General features: G+C 43.8%; 1 protein-coding gene across 2 annotated transcripts in view; it reads left to right on the forward strand.

Annotated features, from left to right (window-relative positions):
* LOC129866607 (tetraspanin-18-like) overlaps positions 1 to 21,520 on the forward strand; it is a 107,330-nt gene that overhangs the window by 59,075 nt on the left and 26,735 nt on the right. For both annotated transcript variants that reach the window (XM_055939363.1, XM_055939362.1), the window contains one exon: positions 13,630 to 13,709. In XM_055939363.1, coding sequence (XP_055795338.1) covers positions 13,707 to 13,709 — 3 coding nt within the window. In that variant the 5' untranslated portion in view covers positions 13,630 to 13,706. The remainder of the gene's footprint in view (positions 1 to 13,629; positions 13,710 to 21,520) is intronic.

Consider the following 21,520-nt stretch of genomic DNA (forward strand, 5'->3'; position numbering starts at 1 on the left):
GTATGTTTGCCCTTGTGTTTTAGGTTATTGTCCTGCTGAAAGGTGAATTTTTCTCCCAGTGTCTGAAAGCAGACTGAACCAGATTTTCCTCTAGGATTTTGCCTGTGCTTAGCTCTATTGCGTTTCTTTTTATGAAGAGAAAACTCTCTAGTCATTGCCGATGACAAGCATACCCATAACATGATGCAGTCACCACCATGCTTGAAAATATTAAGAGTGGTACTAGGTGATATGTTATGTTGGATTTTCCCCAAACATGTCCTGTATTCAGGACATATAGTTCATTTCATGCCACATTATTTAAAATTTTACTTTAGTGCTTCATTGCAAACAGGATGCATGTTTTGGAAAATTTTATTCAGTACAGGCTTCCTTCCTTCTTTGGATTAACTGCAATGTGGTTGATCAATCCTAAGTACTCTCCTATCACAGCCATTCAACTTTGTAACTGTTTTAAAATCACCAATGGCCTCATGGTGAAATCCCTGAGCGGTTTCCTTCCTCTCCGGCAACTGAGTTATGAAGGACGCCTGAATCTTTGTAGTGACTGTGTGTATCGATACACCATACAAAGTGTAAATAATAACTTCACCATTTTCAAAGGAATATTCGGTGTCTGATTTTTAATTTTTACCCGTTTACACGATATGTGTATATGGGTAAAAATGGGTATGTTTTTACCCATTTACACGATATGTATATATATACACAAAGGTATGTGGACACCTGCTCGTTGAACATCTTATTCAAAACTCATGGGTATTAATATGGAGTTGTGCCTCTCTTTGACGCTATAACAGCTTCCACTCTTATGGGTAGGCTTTCCACTAGATGTTGGAACATTGCTGCGGGGACTTGCTTCCATTCAGCCACAGAAACATTAGTGAGGCCAGGCACTGACGTTGGGCAGTTAGGCATAGCTCGCAGTCAGCGTTCCAATTCATCCCGACGGTGTTCAATGGGGTTGAAGTCAGGGCTCTGTGCAGACCAGTCAAGTACTTCCACAACGATCTCGACAAACCATTTCTGTGTGGACCTCACTTTGTGCACAGGGGCATTGTCATGCTGAAACAGGAAAGGGCCTTCCCCAAATTGTTTCCACAAAGTTGGAAGCACAGAATCCTCTAGAATGTCATTGTATGCTGTAGCGTTAACCTGTCTAGGATCAGCGTGGCGCTAGCGGCACACCCCCCCCCCCCCCCACTGAAAAACCAGTGCCGCGAAATTCAAAAAAAAATTTTTTTTTAAATATTTAACTTTCACACATTAAAGTCCAATACAGCTAATGAAAGACACAGATCTTGTGAATCCAGTCAACATGTCCGATTTTTAAAATGTTTTACAGGGAAGACACAATATGTAAAGATGTACATCTATTACCTAAAAACACATTAGCATAATCCACCATCTTTTATTTGTCCACCAACACCAGTAGCCATCACCAATTCGGCTAAACTAAGATATTTATAGCCCCTAACCAACAAAAAAACTCATTAGATGACAGTCTGATAACATATTTATGGTATGGGATAGGTTTTGTTAGAAAAAAGTGCATATTTCAGGTAGATGGCATAGGTTACAATTGCACCCACCGTCACAAATGGAATAGAAAAACTACTTAGAGCAACGTGTTTACCTACTTACTAATCATCAAACATTTCGTAAAAATACACAGCATACACGAATCGAAAGACACAGATCCTGTGAATACAGACAATATTTCAGATTTTCTAAGTGTCTTACAGCGAAAACACAATAAATCGTTATATTAGCATAGCACATAGCACATAGCAGCCCAGCATTGATTCTAGCCAAAGTGAGCGATAAAAGTCAACATCGCCAAAAGACATTAATTTTTTCACTAACCTTCTCAGAATTCTTCCGATGACACTCCTGTAACATCATATTACACAATCCATATAGAGTTTGATCGCAAATGTTTATATTTAGCCACCAAAATCATGGTTAGACAATGTGAAATGTAGACAAGCTGGTCAGAAAATGTCCTTGCGCCACTTAGACAGTGATCTACTCTTATACATAAATACTCATAAACGTGACTAAAAAATACAGGGTGGACAGGGATTGATAGACAATTTAATTCTTAATACAATTGCGGAATTACATTTTTTAATTTATCCTTACTTTTCAATACAGTTTGCGCCAAGCGAAGCTACGTCAAAAAACATGGCGTCCTAAGCCACTAAAATGTTTCGACAGAAACACGATTTATCATAATAAAAATGTCCTACCTTGAGCTGTTCTTCCATCAGTATCTTGGGCAAAGGATCCTTTCTTGGGAGTAAACGTCTTTTGGTGGAAAGCTGTCCTCTTGCCATGTGGAAATGCCAACTGCGTTCGGGATGAACTGAAAAGCGTGCCCAACTATTCACATCGTTTCAAAAATAAATGTCCCAAAATCGCACTAAACGGATATAAATTGCTATAAAACGCTTTAAATTAACTACCTTATGATGTTTTTAACTCCTATAACGAGTGAAAAGATGACCGGAGAAATATAACAGGCTAAACTAACGCTTGGAACAGGAGAGGGTCGGTGTCCTCCACGCGCGTGACGCACCAAGAAAAGACTTGCTAGCTACAGGGTTTTTTGATTTATAGGGCCTGTGAACGCGCAATCGACCCCATTGGAATCGTCATCACGTAAAGGCATCCAGGGGAAGACGTAAGAAGTGTCCGTATAGTCATAGCAATATCAGTGCCCTTTTAACTGACTTCAGAACAGTGGCCAACATTTCTGAAATCTGAATCCATGTCAGGGAAATTGCTGTAGAATGGGCTCTGTTCCACTTAGAGACAAAATTTCAACTCCTATAGAAACTATAGACTGTTTTCTATCCAATAATAATAATAATATGCATATTGTACGATCAAGGATTTTGTGGGAAGCCGTTTCAAAAATTACCCAATTAGCATAAATAGTCTAAACAGCGCCCCCACCCCCAACAGGTTAAGATTTCCCTTCACTGGAACTAAGGGGCCTAGCCTGAAAAACAGCCCCAGACCATAATTCCTCCTCCACCAAACTTTATAGTGGGCACTATGCATTCGGGCAGGTAGCATTCTCCAGGCATCTGCCAAACGCAGATTTGTCCGTGGGACTGCCAGATGGTGAAGTGTAATTCATCACTCCAGCAGAGAACGTGTTTCCACTGCTCCAGAGTTCCTCTGTCCAGTGTCTGTGTTCTTTTGCCCATCTTAATCTTTTCTTTTTATTGGCCAGTCTGAGATATGGCATTTTCTTTGCAACTCTGCCTAGAAGGCCAGCATCTGCCATCTCTCAGGTTTCCCATCGCCCCTCAAAACATTAACACTGAGAAGACAGAGGACAGCGTAATGAGTTCAATCAGAATATTTTAAGATGGGTGATTGAGTTCAATATGTAACTGGAATGAAAGCCTGAGAAGACAGTGATGTTGCGGAAACACCTTTTTTATTTTGTGAATCTGGTTTACCCACCTACTATTCTAGACATGTGTTTGTTGAGTTAGGGTTTACCCATTTGTTTACCCAAGGTGCCCACTGTTTACCAATCTATTGAGAGCTAGGACCAAAGAGAGGGGGAGGTAAATGAATGATGAGTTTTCGGATTCAATCAGATGTGTGTGGGGATTGAACCTCCAACCTCAGCAGTTTATCCCTGTCCGTCTGTCCTGGGCGGTTGATTTATACACTGTAGATCAATAAATCTGGATCTGCTAAAAGAGCCATAAGTCTGTCTCAGCACTCTGCTCATTAAAACCTGTGACATCCAGGAGAAACATAGCTGAAAAAGCTCTTGCTCTATTGCTCTGCTCTTTTGCTCTTTGGGCTGTGTCCGAAATAGCATCCTATTCCCTATAGTGCACTACTTTTAACCAGAGCCCTACGATCTGTCAGAATCTTAAGGTTGTTTGGTGGCTGTGGAGCTGCTCTCTTAAAAGTCATCATTTTACAGCAATAGATGTCCTGCTTTGGGTGTAGCTCGCTCGTCCAACAGCGGGTCAGTGTTCACAGAGAGGAAGAGGAGAAGCGAGAGGCGAAGCGATGGGGGTGGATGGACAACGCTCAGAGTCAGAGGAAGTGATCCCACAACAAACATGGAATGGAAATCCTTTATTGGTTTTAACTCCTCTTCTATCTACGTCTAAGTCATCTGGTACTTTTCAAAGAATGACAAAAAGAGAAGCGAAAGCTGTTATTGAAGAACGCTTAGCCGTTTGTAAGATCGAAGTATTGTCACATTGCAAGGCCCTCTGCATAGGAGTGCCCTGAAATAAATGAGGTAGGATGATCAAAGTGTGTAAGACGACATTAGATCCCGAACAAGGTCCCGAACCACATCCTTCTGGTACTCCACAGCCGATTTTCAATGAGTCTGACAGTAGATGCAACAATAAACTCACTCAGAGCCTGAATATTCAATTACCTACAGGCTTGATTTGTAAATCTCTCACACAGCGGTCGATGCTTAAATGTCAACGATTGGCGCGTAAAAGGGATTTAGAAGCCCTACGTGAAAGGGTTTATGTTGAGTGGATGTAGATGAAACCTATTGCCTGGTGGTCTTTCATTCTCTATTTTCTCTCTTTCACTCGGACCCTCAATGGCCTGGCCTTTCTAGTCTCCCACGAGGCAAGGATCTATACTATACCGCCACCCTTTAGTTGTTGCTGTGTGTGTGTGTGTGTGTGCAAAGGTTGCCGATCTCCCCCTCACCCCACGTAACATACACCCGATACCGCCGCCTTGCTGAGTCTCTCTCTCTGATCCTATTGGTGCTCCACTTTCCCCCTGTGCAAGGTTACCATGGAGATCTGAAAATAATGCAGACCCTCTCTACTGTTGCCTTCTCTCCACCAGCTACTCTAGCAGATAGTAATTAGGTGGGTGCTTTCGTGTGTCCTATTTCATGTGTGTATTATACATGTTTTTTTTTTTTGCATATGCCACTCCTCCTGAGACATCCTCAGAGAGTGTGGTCACAGCTAAGGATCAGTCATTATTGACCGCAACCTTGGAGAAATGAGGGTCAAGTGCCTTACTCAAGGGAACATCGGCCAAGTTTACACCCAGTCAGCCCGGGGATTCAAACCAGCGACCTTTCGGTTACTGGCCCAATGCCCTTAACCGCTAGGCTACCTGCCAACCACAATAGCACTAAGCACAGGGCATTGGAGAGGCGTTTTTGCTACCAGCTTGGCAGGATAGATAGACTTTGACCCCTTTTGTTTCAGTACACACTTCTAAGTATGGCTGTTGTTGATATATGGGAGGGGGGGGGGGGGAGTTAGGTATTGATAGACTTGCCTGATAGTGAGACAGATCTATTGTCTGTCTGTCCAGGAAGCAAATAGAGCCGATGATATTGGATTGTTTGTAAACAAGTAGGCTGTAAAATTGGTTTAAAACACCTCTGTTGCTCTCCTACAGTTGGATTTTGGTTCCACATACTGTAGATGTGTGCCTCTATATCCTCTGTACGACTGTGGAGGTTTATTGATTCCCTGGGTGTTTACTGTGAAGAGCCTCACAGTGCAAACCCTGTGATAACAGTGTATAATTTCGGAGCATCTCTCTTCCTCGCTTAGTTACCTACTCAGGCCGTGATTGCATTGTGTAGATGTGTAGATGTAATCACAAAATGTGTGCATATGCTATATGGGGGCTGGTGTGAGTGTGTTCTTGTTTTTGTTCTATGGGTGGTTGGGGAGCTGCAAGTGTCAGTTTGGTGTCTTGTTGGTTCTGTAGAATACTGCTGGCAATATGGTGTGGATGGATAGAAGGATGATGATGGCGACAGTGATGGCTTAGGCTTTGGTTCCGGAATACTCTCGGGACATTATGATTCTCCATTCTATCCCAGCGTCTGTAAGAGGTAGAATACACACAGCCTGGAATTGTACATCTAATGGGGGAGAATGCCTCCACAGACAGCTAGCGCTTCTATCTGTAGATATTTGACGGTACAGTTGTCAAAGCCAGTCAATCACTTTGAAATCCACTCCAAAGTATTGTCATTCCATCAGAATAGAATAGAATAGTTCAAACAGGCAGGAATAGCTACTAGCAGTAATGTAGTTGGCCCTCCATTGCGCTGCCATATAATTATTTTCAGCAGGGACTAACTTAGACACTTGTGGCAAAGAAAGGAAACTGAAAAGAACAGAAGAGCAAAGTAGGAAAAGTTAAAAGCATTGAGGCTCATTAGCCACACTAAGTTGAATATCCATTTTGACAAGTCAGTTAGTGCTAGCAACGTGTATTTAGCAATGTATGCTAGTTTACCTATGTATAATGCATGAGATGCTCATTTTTTATTTATTTTTATTTCACCTTTATTTAACCAGGTAGGCAAGTTGAGAACAAGTTCTCATTTACAACTGCGACCTGGCCAAGATAAAGCAAAGCAGTTCGACACATACAACAACACAGAGTTACACATGGAGTAAAACAAACATACAGTCAATAATACAGTAGAAAAATAAGTCTATATACAATGTGAGCAAATGAGGTGAGATAAGGGAGGTAAAGGCAAAAAAAAGGCCATGGTGGCGAAGTAAATACAATATAGCAAGTAAAACACTGGAATGGTAGATTTGCAGTGGAAGAATGTGCAAAGTAGAGATAGAAATAATGGTAATCCTAATCAAGGTTAGCATCAGATAGAACCAGTGTGAGGAGAGAGAGAGAGACTGTGTTACACACAAATAAAGGACCAATTAACTGAACCGTATGGTTCAAGGGGGATACCTTTCCCCTTATCAGCTCTGGGTTTCGATCCAGCAACCTTTTGGTTACTGACCCAACGCTCCTACCCTCCAGGCTACCTTGGCGGCAGGCATTATAATTGTACTTGACTGGTAACACACGCACACGCACACACGCACACGCATGCGTGCGCACAGACACAGGCTCAGGCACAGACACAGGCACAGCCACAGACACAGGCACAGACACATACACGATTGGAACTATTTGAGGCGGCAGCTGCATGCATTTTTTATTCTCTGTCCCCTTCTATTTCTCCCTCCAGCTGAGTATCAGCGTAATATTCCCATGGGTAAAACGCTGGCGCAGTCTCTGTGATTGGCTCGCCAAATCTCACCATTTGAACCGCCTTATAGAGGCTTATTTTATACACTTAACTAAAATAGAAACGCAACTTGCAATAATTTCGAACATTTCACTGAGTTATAGTTCATACAAGGAAATCAGTCAATTGAAATAAATTCATTAGGCCCTAATCTATGGATTTCACATGACTGGGAATGCAGATATGCATCTGTTGGTCACAGATAAAGTACCTTAGGGAAAAAAAGTAGGGGCGTGGATCGGTAAACCAGTCAGTATCTGGTGTGACCACCATTTGCCTCATGTAGCACGACACATTTCTTTCACATAGAGTTGATTGTGGCCTGTGGAATGTTGTCTCACCCTCTTCAATGGCTGTGTGAAGTTGCTGGATATTGGCGGGAACTGGAACATGCTGTCATACACCTCGATCCAGAGCATCCCAAACACGCTCAATGGGTGATATGCCTGGTGAGTACGCAGGCCATGGAAGAACTGGGACATTTTCAGCTTCCAGGAATTGTGTACAGATCCTTGCGACATGGGGCGGTGCAGTATCATTCTGAAACATGAAGTGATGGCGGCGAATGAATGGCACGACAATGGGCCTCAGGATCTCGTCACAGTATCTCTGTGCATTCAAATTGCCATTGATAAAATGCACAGACACTTATGCCTGCTCATACCATAACCCCACCGCCACCATGGGGCACTCTTTTAAAAACGTTGACAAAAGCAAACCGCTCATCCACATAGCGCCACACATGCTGTCTGCCATCTGCTCGGTACAGTTGAAACCGGGATTAATCCATGAAGAGCACACTTCTCCAGCATGCCAGTGGCCATCAAAGGTGAGCATTTGCCCACTGAAGTCGGTTACGACGCCAAACTACAGTCAGGTTAAGACCCTGGTGAGGACAACGAGCACACAGATGAGCTTCCCTGAGACGGTTTGACAGTTTTTGCAGAAATTATTCAGTTGAGCAATCTCACAGTTTCATCAGCTGTCCGGGTGGCTGGTCTTTTTTTTATTTCACCTTTATTTAACCAGGTAGGCTAGTTGAGAACTAGTTCTCATATGCAACTGCGACCTGGCCAAGATAAAGCATAGCAGTTCGACACATACAACAACACAGAGTTACACATGGAGTAAAAAAAACATACAGTCAATAATACAGTAGAAAAATAAGTCTATATACAAGTGAGCAAATGAGGTGAGATAAGGGAGGTAAAGTCAAAAAAGGCCATGGTGGCGAGGTAAATACAATATAGCAAGTAAAACACTGGAATGGTAGATTTGCAGTGGAAGAATGTGCAAAGTAGAAATAGAAATAATGGGGTGCAAAGGAGCAAAATAAAAAAATTAATACAGTAGGGGAAGAGGTAGTTGTTTGGGCTAAATTATAGATGGGCTATGTACATGTGTAGTAATCTGAGAGCTGCTCTGACAGCTGGTGCTTAAAGCTAGTGAGGGAGATAAGTGTTTCCAGATTCAGAGATTTTTGTAGTTCATTCCAGTCATTGGCAGCAGAGAACTGGAAGGAAAGACGACCAAAGGAGGAATTGGCTTTGGGGCTGACCAGTGAGATATACCTGCTGGAGCGCATGCTACGAGTGGGTGCTGCTATGGTGACCAGTGAGTTGAGATAAGGCGGGGCTTTACCTAGCAGAGACTTGTAGATAACCTGTAGCCAGTGGGTTTGGCGACGAGTATGAAGCGAGGGCCAACCAACGAGAGCGTACAGGTCGCAATGGTGGGTAGTGTATGGGGCTTTGGTGACAAAACGGATGGCACTGTGATAGACTGCATCCAGTTTGTAGAGTAGAGTGTTGGAGGCTATTTTATAGATGACATCACCGAAGTTGAGGATCGGTAGGATGGTCAGTTTTACGAGGGTATGTTTGGCAGCATGAGTGAAGGATGCTTTGTTGCGATATAGGAAGCCGATTCTAGATTTAATTTTGGATTTGAGATGCTTAATGTGAGTCTGGAAGGAGAGTTTACAGTCTAACCCTACACCTAGGTATTTGTAAGTGTCCACGTATTCTACGTCAGAGCCGTCCAGAGTAGTGATGCTGGACGGGTGAGCAGGTGCGGGCAGTGATCGGTTGAATAGCATGCATTTAGTTTTACTTGCGTTTAAGCGGAGTTGGAGGCCACGGAAGGAGAGTTGTATGGCATTGAAGCTCGTCTGGAGGTTAGTTAACTTCTTGAGGGCAGGGGCAGCATTTTCACTTTCGGAAAAATAGCATGCCAAAATTCAACTGCTTGCTACTCATCTCCAGAATATAAGATATGCATATTATTAGTAGATTTGGATAGAAAACACTCTGAAGTTTCTAAAACTGTTTGAATCATGTCTGTGAGAATAACAGAACATATGTAGCAGGCAAAACCCTGAGGACAAACCATTCAGAATTTGTATTTTTTTGATGTCACTGTCTTTTCAATGAGTTTTCTTAGAGACACCAGATTTCTAATGGACTTGCTTTCAGTTCCTACCGCTTCCACTGGATGTCACCAGTCCTTGGAAATCGGTTGAGGTTATTCCTTTGTGTAGTGAAGAAGTAGGGCTATCGTAAATGAGGGTCACATGAAGTACATTTTTTGAGAAGAGGCACGTTACGAAAAAAGTTGCGTCAGTTTGTTTTCTTTTTGTATTGAACACAGATCATCCCGTCTTCAAATTGATCGATTATTAACATTTTAAAAATACCTAACGTTGTATTACAAAAGTAGTTTGAAATGTTTTGGTAAAGTTTACATGTAACTTTTGATATATTTTGTAGTGACGTTGCGAAAGTTGGAAGCTGTGTTTTTCTGGATGAAACGGTCCAAATAAATTGACATTTTGGATATATATCGACGGAATTAATCGAACAAAAGGACCATTTGTGATGTTTATGGGACATATTGGTGGGCCAACAAAAGAATTTCGGCAAAGGTAAGGCATGATTTATATTTTATTTCTGCATTTTGTGTCGTGCTTGCAGTGTTGAATTATGCTACTCTCTTTGTTTACTGTTGTGCTATCATCAGATAATAGCATCTTATGCTTTCGCCGAAAAGCCTTTTTGAAATCTGACATGTTGGCTGGATTCACAACGAGTGTAGCTTTAATTTGGTATCTTACATGTGTGATTTAATGAAAGTTTGATTTTTATATCATGTTATTTGAATTTGGCGCTCTGTATTTTCCCTGGCTATTGGCCGGTCCACCTGCCCCAGAGAGGTTAACACAGTGTCCAAAGAGGGGCCAGAAGTATACAGAATGGTGTTGTCTGCGTAGAGGTGTATCAGAGAATCACCAGCAGCAAGAGCAACATCATTGATGTATACAGAGAAGAGAGTCGGTCCAAGGATTGAACCCTGTGGCACCCCCATAGAGACTGCCAGAGGTCCGGACAACAGGCCCTCCGATTTGACACACTGAACTCTATCAGAGAAGTAGTTGGTAAACCAGGCGAGGCAATCATTTGAGAAACCAAGGCTGTCGAGTCTGGCAATAAGAATGTGGTGATTGACAGAGTCGAAAGCCTTGGCCAGGTCGATGAATATGGCTGCGCAGTAATGTCTCTTATCGGTGGCGGTTATGATGTCGTTTAGTACCTTGAGCGTGGCTGAGGTGCACCCATGACCAGCTCTGAAACCAGATTGCATAGCGGAGAAGGTACGGTGGGATTCGAAATGGTCGCTAACCTCTAACGCCTCCCTAACCCGGATCCGGGATCCCCCCCAACACAAAAGCTGACTAGCATAGCCTAGCCTAAAGTTACAGGGATATCATAAAATAAAATGTTCATGAAATCACAAGTCCAAGACACCAAATGAAAGATACAGATCTTGTGATTCAAGCCATCATCTCTGATTTGTAAAATGTTTTACAGGGAAGACACAATATGTAAATCTATTAGCTAACCACTGTTAGCAAAAGACAACAATTTTCTTACTCCACCATTTTCTTACTGCATCAGTAGCTATCACCAATTCGGCCAAATAAAGATATTGATAGCCACTAACCAAGAAAAAACCTCATCAGATGACAGTCTGATAACATATTTATGGTATAGGATAGGTTTTGTTAGAAAAATGTGCATATTTCAGGTATAAATCATAGTTTACAATTGCACCCACCATCACAACTCGACTAGAAAAAATACAGAGAGCAACGTGTATTACCTAATTACTAATCATAAAACATTTCTTAAAAATACACAGCGTACACTAATTGAAAGACACAGATCCTGTGAATCCAGCTAATATTTCAGATTTTCTAAGTGTCTTACAGCGAAAACACAATAAATCGTTATATTCGCATAGCACATGTGCAAACATTACCCCAGCATTGATTCACGGCAAAAAGAGCGATAGCATTATCACCACCAAAATGTATTAGTTTTTTCACTAACCTTCTCAGAATTCTTCAGATGACACTCCTGTAACATCATATTACAACGTACAAATACAGTTTGTTCGAAAATGTGCATATTTAGCCACCAAAATCATGGTTAGACAATGAGAAAAGTAGACCAGCTGGTCAGAAAATGTCGGGCGCCATATTAGACAGTGATCTAGTCTTATACATAAATACTCATAAACTTGACTAAAAAATACAGGGTGGACAGCGATTGATAGACAATTTAATTCTTAATACAATCGCTGAATTACATTTTTTACTTATCCTTACTTTTCAATACAGGTTGCGCCAAGCGAAGCTATACCAAACAAAATGGCGGCATAAGCGTTTAACATTTTTCGACAGAAACACGATTTATCATCATAAATTGTTCTTACTATGAGCTGTTCTTCCATAGGAATCTTGGGCAATGAATCCTTTCTCCGGTCTAATTGTCTTTTGGTCGAAAGATCTCCTGTTGTCCGGTCGAAATGGTCACTAACGTTCACCATGCACTCGAAAAGTGCCCAGCGCTTCAAAGTGTATTACACAGAAATGCCATAAAATCGCCCTAAACGGATATAAATTGCTATAAAACGGTTCAAATGAACAACCTTATGATGTTTTTAACACCTATAACGAGTAAAAACATGACCGGAGAAATATTACTGGCTAAACAACTGCTTGGAAGGAGGCAAGTCCGAAGTCCTTCGTGCGTCAGGCGCAGGCAGCAAAAGAAAGCTACTTCCGGTATTTGGTGTTTTATACAGGCCCTGATTGCGCAATCGACTCCATTCAAAGCGTCACCACGTACTGACATCCAGAGGAAGACGTAGGCAGTGTCTGTTTCTCCATAGCATTTACAGGGACATTACAACCGACCTGGGAACAGGGGCCAAGATGTCTGAAATCTCACTCCCTGTCATGAAAAGTGCTGTAGAAGGAGTTCTGTTTCACTCAGAGACAAAATTCCAACGGCTATAGAAACTAGAGTGTTTTCTATCCAATAATAATAATAATATGCATATTGTACGAGCAAGAATTGAGTAGGAAGCCGTTTAATCTGGAGCCCGATTTATGCTAAGTCGAAACAGCACCCCCTATATTCGCAAGAAGTTAACTTGGCTTTTGAAGACCTTAGAAAGACAGGGTAGGATAGATATAGGTCTGTAGCAGTTTGGGTCGAGAGTGTCACCCCCTTTGAAGAGGGGGATGACCGCGGCAGCTTTCCAATCTTTGGGAATCTCAGACGATACGAAAGAGAGGTTGAACAGGCTAGTAATAGGGGTTGCAACAATTTTGGCAGATCATTTTAGAAAGAGAGGGTCAAGATTGTCTAGCCCGGCTGATTTGTAGGGGTCCAGATTTTGCAGCTCTTTCAGAACATCAGCTATCTGGATTTGGGAGAAGGAGAAATGGTGGGGGCTTTGACGGGTTGCTGTGGAGGGTGCCGGGCAGTTGACCGGGTAGGGGTAGCCAGGTTAAAAAGCATGGCCAGCCGTTGAGTCTCAGACGATCCCTCATTTGAAGAAGCCGGATGTCGAGGTCCCGGGCTGGCGTGATTACACGTGGTCAGCGGTTGTGAGGCCAGTTGGATGAACTGCCAAATGATCTAAAACGATGTTGGTGGCGGCCTATGGTAGAGAAATGAACATTCAATTATCTGGCAACAGCTCTGGTGGACAGTCCTGCATGCCAATTGCACGCTCCTTTTATTGTCCCCAGCACAAGGTGCACCTGTGTAATGATCATGCTGTTTAATCAGCTTCTTGATATGCCATATCTGTCAGGTGTATGGATTATCTTGGCAAAGGAGAAATGCTCACTAACAGGGATATTAAAAAATGTATGCACAAAACTTGAGAGAAGTAAGCTTTTTGTGCGTATGGAACATTTCTAGTATCTTTTATTTCAGCTCATGAAACATGGGACCAACGCTTTACATGTTAAGTTTATACTTTTGTTGTTCTTAATACCCGGGTCCTACAGGTTTTCAGCACAGAGAAACTGACTGTCATTGTTGTGGTTCAGCACATGTTCTTCATGCCTGTTCTGTAGACAGTTTCTCTGTAATTGAGTGAAAATAGAGAAACTGTAACCATTAGGGTTCTGCACGTGATCTATGACCTCTGACCTGTGTCCGTCTTTATGTCCACAGCTAAATGAAAACAGGAGAGGAGGGGAAACAGAGAAGTCATCTGCTTCATCTGAACGAAGAAGCAGAAACAGAAACTCATGGTATGTTGCTGTCACTTCCATCCAAATCTCAACTCATGATCTCGCAGCATATAGCTTCAACACTTGGTTTGCCTGACTAATACTTTTCTCTCAAAAACACTTCCATTTCTTTATAATTGCCCATTTCTCAAAGCCTCCTCTCCCTCTGTGTTTTTCTCACATCAGTTATTTCCCTGTGCATGTCTATCTTAGCCCAGAGAATTGTGGAGGTGTTTAGGCCCAAACTGCTATCCTCTTCCTCCAGCCCCAGTTTAATCAAGCACACTGGTGTGTGTGTGTGTGTGTGTGTGTGTGTGTGTGTGTGTGTGTGTGTGTGTGTGTGTGTGTGTGTGTGTGTGTGTGTGTGTGTGTGTGTGTGTGTGTGTGTGTGTGTGTGTGTGTGTGTGTGTGCGCGCACGTGCGTCAACAGGAGGCATGGAGGTTTGACCAAGGATCCATATACCATATACACACCACCAGTTGGCTTGGTGAAGGATGGCTGCGTCTTATAGGCTTGAAAAAGGATGGCAGGGTCTTATAGGCTTGGAGAAGGATGGCTGGGTCTTATAGGCTTGGATAAGGATGGCTGGGTCTTATAGGCTTGTAGAAGGATGGCTGGGTCTTATAGGCTTTTAGAAGGATGGCTGGTTCTTATAGGCTTGGAGAAGGATGGCTGGGTCTTATAGGCTTGGAGAAGGATGGCTGGGTCTTATAGGCTTGGAGAAGGATGGCTGGGTCTATAGGCTTGGAGAAGGATGACTGGGTCTTATAGGCTTGGAGAAGGATGGTGGGGTCTTATAGGCTTGGAGAAGGATGGCAGGGTCTTATAGGCTTGGAGAAGGATGACTGGGTCTTGTAGGCTTAGAGAAGGATGGCTGGGTCTTGTAGGCTTAGAGTTGGATGGCTGGGTCTTATAGGCTTGGAGAAGGATGGCTGGTTTTTATAGGCTTGTAGAAGAATAGTTGGGTCTTATAGGCTTGGAGAAGGACTGCTGGGTCTTATAGTCTTGGAGAAGGATGGCAGGGTCTTATAGGCTTGGAGAAGGATGGCTGAGTCTTATAGGCTTGTAGAAGGATGGCTGGTTCTTATAGGCTTGGAGAAGGATGGCTGGGTCTTATAGGGTTGGAGATGGATGGCTGAGACTTATAGGCTTGGAGAAGGATTCTGGTGAATGATCTGAGTCTCAAGCTTTCTACAGAGATTACCAACAGTCTGCATTCCATTGCAACACACGGTACATCCGCGCCTTGATATGAACCAAGGGAATGGCAAGGGATAGATGGGTCTTACGCACACCACCAGAGCTCAGAGAAGGATGGCTGGGTCCTATTAAGACACCACCAGTGGGCTTTGACCCCTCAGCCTGTCACAGCGGTGCAGTGGGTTAGGGTTAGACCCTTTATTGACATAGAGATCTATAGCATTAGCATTCCATGCACGCCTAGGCAGCAGACATGCATAGATTGAGAGGTTAAAGTGGACTTCAGACAAAGCCACAACGTAGCCTGTAGACAGACATGGAAACCTTTCACCATACAGCTTTCCCTTTAAAAGGTAGAAAACAAGCGTGTGTGCGCGCGCGTGTGTGTTTTTGCCTGATGACTTTTATGGATGAAATAATGTATGTCCATTTCCAGATGGTAGCCTAGAGCAGTGGTTCCCCAACTCTCAGGTGTGCCATAACTTTTCCTAATTTGATTATTTTTTGGAACACTGACTTATAAACGTGCCCCGTGGAATGCACTTTGCACGTGGAATTTTACTTGTTTTATTTAATAAGTGGTGTACTTACATGTGCGTAGCAGATGGCCATCTTCCTTTTTCTTTTGAGACACAAACGCACGCCCACACACAGACCGCCCCGCCCCCCTCCCCCACCACACACACTTTCTCCAGGCTTTTGGTTTTTGACTCCCTCAAAAGGTACAACCTGTAACACGACTAGGCCCCACTGTGGTTGTTTTGATCGTTTCTCTTTCCGTGCACTCCGTCTGATCCCTCTGTCTTGTAGCCTATCTTGAATATGAATGTGTCCCTTCAAAAAAAAGCTTCACGGTGAGAGGCTTAGCTGACAAACCAGCAAAGTAAAGAGTAACAGGTTTCAGGCATGGTTTGGCCTGTGGTTCTGGTCCTCTATCTAACTAACATATGGCCTGGTAATAGGGAGCTGAGCCGCGTGAGTGATCACTCATTAGACAAATGGCCATCCAAGCTGTTCCTAACGCTAAAGTTCTCCCGCAGCTCTGATGTGCTGTGCTTTTGTTGGTGTAGGGTGAATTTACTCCTAGACGCTGATCTTGGGTCAGTTGAGCATTTTCCTCACTAATGGTTAAGGTTAGGATAGGGGCAAGGGAAGCTGATCCTAGATCTGTACCTAGGGGAAACTTCACCCTGGAGTTCTTTGTTTGCAGCAACAGAAACTATCGCCTGGGCACAGACGTCAATTCAACGTCTATTCCACGTTGGTTCAACGTCATTTCATTAAATGGCGAAGAAACAATGTCGATTCAAACATGTGTGTGCCCATTGGGTAGTGCTAAGTGGAGATGCCAAACACTAGTCTGCAAAGACAAAATACACTCTCACCCCCTCCCCACAGCACACAACACCTCAGCCCGTGCTCAGTCTTTTTTGCAGAGCTCGTAGTCTTGGAAAGTTTTCTAAATGTTGTTGAAAATCCCAGGGGGATATTACGATAAAAAAAACGGTCATAGAGTCCCATGTTACATTTTCACCCCTTTTTTTATGTTCACTCTGTATTTGTTTTTTTAGGGATTATAAAACAGACATAAAGGGGTAGTTTCCCAGACAGATTAAGCCTAGTCTTGGACTAAAAAGTATGCACAGTGCATCAACAACACGGTCGATTCTTACCCCTAAAAACGTGTTTACATGTTTGCCCAATCTGGGCTGACTACTCAGCTAGGAGTCTTATGCTATTTAGAACAAAATCTGTCTCAGTTCCTCTATTGCACTCTACGTATAACCCTGCCAGAAGTGTGTGTGCGTGCCTGCGTGCGTGTGTGTGTGTATACTGCTCATGGGCAGAGGGGGTTGTACGTCCCTATAAGGACCTGTTTCTGCCGCTGTTTACTTCCATCTTCGTTGTTTCCACATAATTTCAACAACAAAATGTATCTGATGACATTGAATTAACATGGAAAAACTGATTGGATTTCCAAAAAGTAATCAACGTAAGGGAATTGAGTATTTTTTTCACCTAACTTTTCACCTGAATCTCAACCAAAAATAAATCAAAACTAGACGTTGAAATGATGTCTGTGCCCAGTGGGTTTTGTAAGGGTCGACGCTGGCGATGAGAAGCAAGTACAGGGAGCGAACATTTAATTAGCACGGACGTGGAACAGGACAGGACAGCGTCTCGACATAAACACATAACGACATTAACGCAGACACAGGGAACAACCAGGGGAGCAGACAACTAGACCGGCCAATCAACAAAGGGAAGGAGTCCAGGTGAGTCCAATGAGCGCTTCTGCGCGTAATGTTAGTGACAGGTGTGCGTAATGAAGGGCAGCCTGGCGCCCTCGAGAGCCAGAGAGGGAGAGCGGGAGCAGGTGTGACAGTTTTACTGGACTAGCTTGGTCGCTATTACAGTAGTATCTAGATTTTAGAAGTAGCAGAAGACCGTTTTGTGATAGTAGATGCTGTGGGTCATTCTGAGAAGGTTCCAACGTAATGATGTGTGTTCTTCGATTTGGACAATATTCAAAGGAGTTTGTAATGCAATGAACGATGTGTGTGCTTTGATAATCATTGATTCTATCAACACATGCCTAGGCAGACAATCCATTCCATACGTCCATTCCCAGAGCATTCCGGTTCAAATGGTCTGAACCCAACAGGAATGCAGTCAGTCTAATAATATACCCCATTGACATCAACTCATTATCATTTCACACATGATTTACATTGACTTAGAGCTCATTCTCATGGAAAGCCCCAGTGTGTGCGTGTATGTATGCGTGTGTGTGTGTCTACAGCCCCCTTGGGAACACACTGGTTGCGCCCTAACAGGCCTCTGTGTTGAAGTGTTTGTGATCCCTGCGGGAATTAAACCCACAACCTAGTCGTGTGTTGCTAGAGACATCCTGTTACCAATTGAGCCACACAGCAGACCACAAATGTGTTTGTGTTCATTGTTCAACACTACCGCATACACAGAGAGAGAGAAAGAGAGAGAGAGGACTAAGGAGGAGAGGGGGTGATTCAGTGGATCAATGCCCATTGACCGTCTGCCATCCGTGGGCTATGAATCGATCCATCCTCCCTGAGCATGTTACTATCTCCACTCTGTCTGATACAGGTGTTGACACTATTAAGTGAGAACTGGAGCAAAGCCTATGTATCTGCTGTATGAAGGAGAATGTGGAGGAGGAGATGGAAGAGGGTGGAATGGAAGTGGAGGAGGGAAAAGACGGAGGAGGGGAGGGAAAAGACTGAGAACTAGGAGGGGGAGGAGGGGGAGGGAGGAGGGTGAGGGAGAAGACGAAGGAGGACAAGGATCACCACCACACCGAGCATGGATATCAGCCAGGATCTTTCCCCTTACTCCTGAGGTTGTACTGAATTGAATTGAAAAATGCTAGATGGCAGAGACCTTGGCCTGCATTCTTGTTGATAACATATGGTCTGGATACACTCTCTCTCTCACTCTCACTCTCTCACTCCCTCTCTCACTCTCTCACTCTCGCACTCACTCACTCACTCACTCACTCACTCACTCACTCACTCATTCACTCACTCATTCACTCATTCACTCACTCTCACTCACTCACTCAATTCAAGGGCTTTATTGGCATGGGAAACATATGTTAACATTGCCAAAGCAAGTGAAGTAGATAATAAACAAAAGTGAAATAAACAATAACAATTAACAGTAAACATTACACTCACAGAAGTTCCAAAAGCTGGTTCTCTCTCTCTCGACTGGGTCAGGACTCTGTATCCAGACTCGAAAGACTGTTAGTAAATCAGACTATTGTTCAGGACTGTGTCAGCTGCTTGGTCAGAGGACAACTTTTATCCATGGGCCTCAGACTTACTCATTGGGACTGTACCAGCATGAAAAGCGCTCCCTAGAGGCAATAAAGGGGATTACTGTTCACTGTACACTGGCATGCTACAGTTTCTGAAATTGTAATACACATTATACCTTTTCCCAATAGCTGTTTTGTCTCCAAATGCCTTTACTGATTTTTTTTCTAGTCTTAACAAAGATTATTTGTACAATGAATAGAAATGATTAATGGGTCTACTGAGCGCGGATAACTGAGACCAATCTTACCCACTTGTCTTGGTGTACAGTACAGCGCCTGCAGAGGTCATCTGTAAGATCTCATCTTACATCTATAAGAGCTATATTGTATAGCCTTCTCGGAACCAATTAAAGTACCTTGCCTTATGGCAGAGGAGTAGCAGTATTGTATGTTTCCACCTGGGCTTTTAAACAGCATTTGGGCTATGGCCAGCCAGCCACATACAGTTTCCCTAACAACCAGATCCAAAAGAGTTACAGTTTGACCGTGAGAACACTGTATCCTCTCTGTGAGTCCCATACCGTGAAGCTTGAAGCTAAACACTTTCTTCATATGAGATCTGCTTGTAGAACTTCTCATTCCCTGAGTGTTTAGTCAAAGTTGTCTGTCTGTCAATCTTCCTTTGATAAAGTTATTTTCTACAACAAACAGGACGCACGGGACATTCTCCAAACACCCGACAGGGCCGACATCCCCGTTATTTGCAAGAGGAAGAGGCGCAGGTACAGGGGACACAGAGCCGGATACCTCGTGAGGACCCGCCAGAAGGCGAGTGGGAAATCTGCCGTTACCGTCAATATTACTCGCCGACGTGCAATCATTGGACAATAAATTAGACGAGGTACGATCACGAATATCCTACCAACGGGACATCAAAAACTGTATATCCTATGTTTCACAGAATTGTGGCTGAATGATGACATGGATATTCAGCTAGCAGGGATATACGCTGCACCAGCTAGATAGATCAGAACACTCCGGGAGAGACGAGGGGGGGCGGTCTGTGCATATTTGTAAACAACAGCTGGTGCACGAAATCTAAAGAAGTCTCTAGATTTTGCTCGCCTGAAGTAGAGTATATTGTGATAAATTGCAGGCCACACTACTTGCCTAGAGAGTTTTCAGCTATACTTTTCGTGGCTGTTTATTTACCACCACAGACAGATGCTGGCACTAAGACCGCGCTCAGTCAGCAGTATGAAATAAGCAAACAGGAAACCACTCACCCAGAGGCGGTGCTTCTAGTGGCCGGAGACTAATGAGGGAAACTTAAATCAGTTCTACCAAATTTCTATCACCATGTTATATGTGCAACCAGAGGGAAAAAAGTTCTAGATCACCTGTACTCCATACACAGAGACACAACGCTCTCCCTCGCCCTCCAGTTGGTAAATCCGACCACAACTCTATCCTCCTGATTCCTGCTTACAAGCAAAATTAAAGCAGTAAGCACCAGTGACTCGGTCTATAAAAAAGTGGTCAGATGAAGCAGATGCTAAACTACAGGACTGTTTTGCTATCACAGACTGGAACATGTTCTGGGATTCTTCCGATGGCATTGAGGAGTACACCACATCAGTCACTGGCTTTATCAATAAGTGCATTGAGGACGTCGTCCCCACAGTGACTGTACGTACATACCCCCAACAAGAAGCCATGGATTACAGGTGACATTCACAATGAGCTAAAGGGTAGAGCTGCCGCTTTCAAGGTGCGGGACTTTAACCCGGAAGCTTACAAGAAATCCTGCTATGCCCTGCGACGAACCATCAAACAGGCAAAGCGTCAATACAGGGCTAAGATTGAATCGTACTACACCGGCTCCGACGCTCGTCTTATGTGGCAGGGCTTGCAAACTATTACAGACTACAAAGCGAAGCAAAGCCGCGAGCTGCCCAGTGACACGAGCCTACCAGATGAGCTAAATCACTTCTATGCTCGCTTCGAGGCAAGCAACACTGAGGCATGCATGAGAGCATCAACTGTTCCAGATGACTGTGTGATCACGCTCTCCGTAGCCAACATGAGTAAGACCTTTAAACAGGTCAACATACACAAGGCTACGGGGCCAGACGGATTACCAGGACGTGTGCTGACCAACTGGCAGGTGCCTTCATTGACATTTTCAACATGTTCCTGATTGAGTCTGTAATACCAACATATTTCAAACAGACCACCACAGTCCCTGTTCCCAAGAACACAAAGGCAACCTGTCTAAATTACTACAGACCCGTAGCACTCACGTCCATAGCCATGAAGTGCTTTGAAAGGCTGGTAATGGCTCACATCAACAGCATTATCCCAGAAACCCAAACGCACTCCAATTTTCATACCGCCCAAACAGATCCACAGATGATGCACTCTCTATTGGACTCCACACTGCCCTTTCACACCTGGACAAAAGGAACACTTGAGAATGCTATTCATTGACTACAGCTCAGCGTTCAACACCATAGTACCCTCAAAGCTCATCACTAAGCTAAGGATCCCAGGACTAAACACCTCCCTCTGCAACTGGATCCTGGACTTCCTGACGGGCCGCCCCCAGGTGGTGAGGGTAGGTAGCAACACATCTGCCACGCTGATCATCCACACTGGAGCCCCCCAGGGATGTGTGCTCAGTCCCCTCCTGTACTCCCTGTTCACCCACAACTGCATGGCCAGGCACGACTCCAACACCATCATTAAGTTTGCAGACGACACAACAGTGGTAGGCCTGATCACCGACAACGACCAGACAGCCTATAGGGAGGAGGTGAGAGACCTGGCCGG

The sequence above is a fragment of the Salvelinus fontinalis genome, chromosome 12, assembly GCF_029448725.1.
Source record: "Salvelinus fontinalis isolate EN_2023a chromosome 12, ASM2944872v1, whole genome shotgun sequence".
Lineage (NCBI taxonomy): Eukaryota > Metazoa > Chordata > Actinopteri > Salmoniformes > Salmonidae > Salvelinus > Salvelinus fontinalis.